This window comes from Lutra lutra, chromosome X (genome assembly GCF_902655055.1).
Source record: "Lutra lutra chromosome X, mLutLut1.2, whole genome shotgun sequence".
Taxonomy (NCBI): Eukaryota; Metazoa; Chordata; class Mammalia; order Carnivora; family Mustelidae; genus Lutra; species Lutra lutra.
The window spans coordinates 66,646,766-66,650,464 of NC_062296.1; the positions used below are offsets into that span (position 1 = coordinate 66,646,766).

Below are 3,699 nucleotides of genomic sequence, written 5' to 3' on the forward strand. Positions count from 1 at the left end.
CCAGTCCTTTGCTAATTACACCACTGTTGCCAATGGTGAGCTTGTCGAACTCGTACTTTTCCTTTCTGGCTTCCAAGTCTTCCATCTTACTACCAGAATTAAACGTTAATATTTCAAATAAAGCAAAGATACACTTTCTTTCAATCCTGCCCAATCTCATCCCCTTCACTTCTGATCTATCTCAATCATGATAGTAAAGCTGTGTTTTTCTACTTTTACCATGCACCGGCTCACACACTCACCAGAGCCCCACCACACCCCCATCTACCCACATTGTTTGTAAGGGGAAGATTACTTTTGTGTTTTCCAGGGTCCCGTGGAATACCTTCTCCCTCCATCCATGGAGATCCTGAGCTACGTGTGGCCTAGATACCTGCTTTAAAACTTAAAAGGTGAGACATTTGCACACACGAATCAGAGACCTTTATTTCTTTAAGAACCAAATAACTTTATTTAAACCAAATTAACTTTATTCGTGGAAAAACTGGGAGAAAAGAACTGGAACCTTTTGCAAAGGCAATACTGCAATACGCATGCTCGGCATGGTAATCAGGGAAATTCACCATGCGCCTGGGGCTATGGGGAAAACAGTCCCAACTCAGTTCTTTTTGTCGCTGTCGCCCAGGGTGAGCTTGTCAAACAGGTACTCTGCCAGGCCGGCTTCGGGGGCCCCCATCTTGTGCAGGCTGGTGACATAGCCCCCCAACTCTTTGACGGCCTCGACTTGTTCGTGCAGGTAGTGGCTCTCCAGGAAGTCGCAGAGCTGGGCGTCGTTCTTGTCGGTGGCCAGCTGGTGCAGGTCGAGCAGGCTCTGGTTCACGCTCTTCTCCAGGTGCAGGGCGCACTCCCAGTCGTCGCGGTCCGGCTTCTTGATGTCGCGGAGGCGGATGTGGCCCCCGCGCTGGTTCTGCAGCTCCATGAGCTTCTCGGCACGCTGGGTCTCCTCGCGGGACTGGCGCAGGAAGAAGCGGGCGAAGTGCTTCAAGGCCACGTCGTCGCGGGCGAAGTAGAAGGCCATGGACAGGTACGCGTAGGAGGCGTAGAGCTCCAGGTTGATCTGGCTGTTGATGGCGGCCTCGCAGTCGGGGTGGTAGTTCTGGCGCACTTGGGAGAGCTGCGGGGTGGCCATGGCTGGGGGCCCGGGCACCAGGGCGAAGGCGAAGGCGGCGCAGAAGTGAGAGCTGCAGGGTCGAAGGCAGTAGCGGCAGCAGGTCCTCAGTGCCTTTTCAGGGAGGGCGACGAGGGAAGCCGGTGATGATGGCGGGAACCTCCGGGAACTGTCGGAGTGGAAGAGGAGGGCACCCTCAGATGACAGTAGGGTCCAGCTGCCGCTCTGCGTTGAGATAGGGAATGGGGTCCGTTAAGGGGGGGTAGAGGAGGGAGGATTAGTTACGTTCCCCGGGGGAGGAAATACGGGGTGGGGGGAGGGGAGAAGATGGAAAGGGGGCCCGGCGTGAGCTCTGTGTTCCAGGTTCCATCGTCAGAGCCTGGGTGAGGCAGGGCGACTCTGTTTTGAGCATATGACATCTATTAAATTTTTAATTTTGCCACAATATTTCTATTTTCCAAGGATTTGCTCCTGCTTTCAAATTACTCCCTTTTATAGAACCCTGTTCTCATTTTAAACCTCCTTGTCCTCCTTAAAAATTTTGAAAACATTTGGACTTTTTGATAGAGTTGCTTCTCTAATTTATATACAAATTAACACATAATTGTATGGTTTATCATGATTTTCACTTTCCTGGAGTACTTAAAACTTTGCATGTACATATTTAGTAATAAAAGGCTTGTTTGATTAGCTTAGGTAATTAACATAGTTCTAAGGTACAGGTGTGATATCTGTTTGACTAACAGGCTTCTCATCTGAATGGGGGGCAGAGTGTGTCAATAAAGGTGCATTTTATCTTTGGGATACATGGTTTGGGGCTTGCAAGTAGGATAGGGACCATTGCAAATGCCAAAATCTTGCCATTTTTCTTCTTTTTTTAAAGTTCTTTTTTTTTTAATTTTTAAAAGATTTTATTCATTCATTTGGCAGAGCGAGACACAGTGAGAGAGAGAACACAAGCAGGGATAGTGGGAGAAGGAGAAGTAGGCTTCCCACTGAGCAGGGAGCCCAATGTGGAGCTCCATCCCAGGACCCCCGGGGTCATGACCTGAGCCAAAGGCAGACGCCTAATGATTGAGCCACCCAGGTGCCCCTCAAGTTCTTATTTAAATTCCAGTTAACAGGTGGTTTAATATTAGTTTCAGGTGTAGAATTAGCGATTGATCACTTACATATAACATCAGGTGCTCATCACAAGTGCTCTCCTTAATGCCCATCACCCATTTAATCCATCCACCTGCCCATCTCACTGCCAGTAACCCTCAGTTCTCTATATTTAAGAGTCTGTTTTATGGTTTGCCCTCTTTTGTTTTTCCGCCTATGTTCATCTGTTTTGTTTCTTAAACTCCACATATGAATGAAATCGTTACGGTGTTTGTCTTTCTCTGGCTTCATTTAGCATTATACTCTCTAGCTCCATCCATGTTGTTGCAAATGGCAAGATCTCATTCTTTTTATGGTGAAGTAATATTCCATTGTACATATATACCACATCTTTACCCATTTACTAGTCGATGGACTTTTGGACTCTTTCCATAATTTGGCTGTTGTTGATAATGCTGCTGTAACATTGGGGTGCATGTATCCCTTCAAATCAGTATTTTTGTATCATTTGGGTAAATACCCAGTTGTGTAATTGCTGGACTGTAGGGTAGTTCTATTTCTAACTTTTTGCAGAAACTCCACTCTTTTCCACAGTGGCTGCACCAGTTTGCATTTCCAGCAACAGCTGAAAAGGGTTCCTTTATCTCCGCATCCTCACCTCACAATACTTGTTTCTTGTGTTGTTGATTTTAGCCGGTCTGACACGTGTGAAATGATATCGCGTTGTTGTTTTCATTTGTATTTTGCTGATAGTAAGTGATGTTGAGCCTCTTTCCATGTGTCTCTTGGCCATCTGATGTCTTCTTGGGAGAAATGTCTATTCTTCTGCCCATTTTTAAATTGGCTTCTTGGGGCACCCGGGTGGCTCAGTGGGTTAAGCCGCTGCCTTCTGCTCAGGTCACGATCTCAGGGTCCTGGGATCGAGTCCCGCATCGGGCTCTCTGCTTGGCAGAGAGCCTGCTTCCCTCTCTCTCTCTCTCTCTCTCTCTCTGCCTGCCTCTCTGCCTACTTGTGATCTCTCTCTGTCAAATAAATAAAATCTTTAAAATAATAATAATAATAAATTGGCTTCTTTTTTGGGTGCTGAGTTATATCAGTTCTTTATAGATTTTGGATACTCACCGTTCATTGGATATGTCATTTGCAAATACCTTCTCCCACTGAGCAGTGTTGCCTTTAGTTTTGTTGTTTGTTCCTTTAACTGTGCAGGAGCTTTTTATTTTGGTCAAGTTGAATAGTTTATTTTTGCTTTTGTTTCCCTTGTCTCAGAAGACTATCTAGAAAAGTGTTGCTACAGCTTATGTCCAAGAGATTACTGCCTGTCTTGTCTTCAAGGATTTTTAAGGTTTCAGATTTCACGTTTTTGTCTTTCACCCATTTTGAATTTATTTTCGTGTGTAATGCAAGAAAGCGGTCCAGTTTCATTCTTTTGCATGTTGCTATCCAGTTTTCTCAACACCATTGGTTGAAGAGATAGTATTTTTCCC

The 3,699-nt window shown here is 45.8% G+C and overlaps 1 protein-coding gene across 1 annotated transcript; it reads right to left on the minus strand.

Moving 5' to 3' along the window:
• Nucleotides 1–490: 490 nt before the first annotated feature.
• Nucleotides 491–1,255, minus strand: LOC125091812 (ferritin heavy chain-like). The gene has a single exon (XM_047715804.1). It carries the CDS (start codon nt 1,127–1,129, stop codon nt 599–601), a length of 531 nt encoding a protein of 176 aa, XP_047571760.1. The 5' UTR covers nt 1,130–1,255; the 3' UTR covers nt 491–598.
• Nucleotides 1,256–3,699: the final 2,444 nt, after the last annotated feature.

Excerpts from the sequence above, each read along its gene's own strand:
- LOC125091812 (XM_047715804.1), bottom strand. The coding sequence starts at position 1,129 with ATGGCCACCCCGCAGCTCTCCCAAGTGCGCCAGAACTACCACCCCGAC.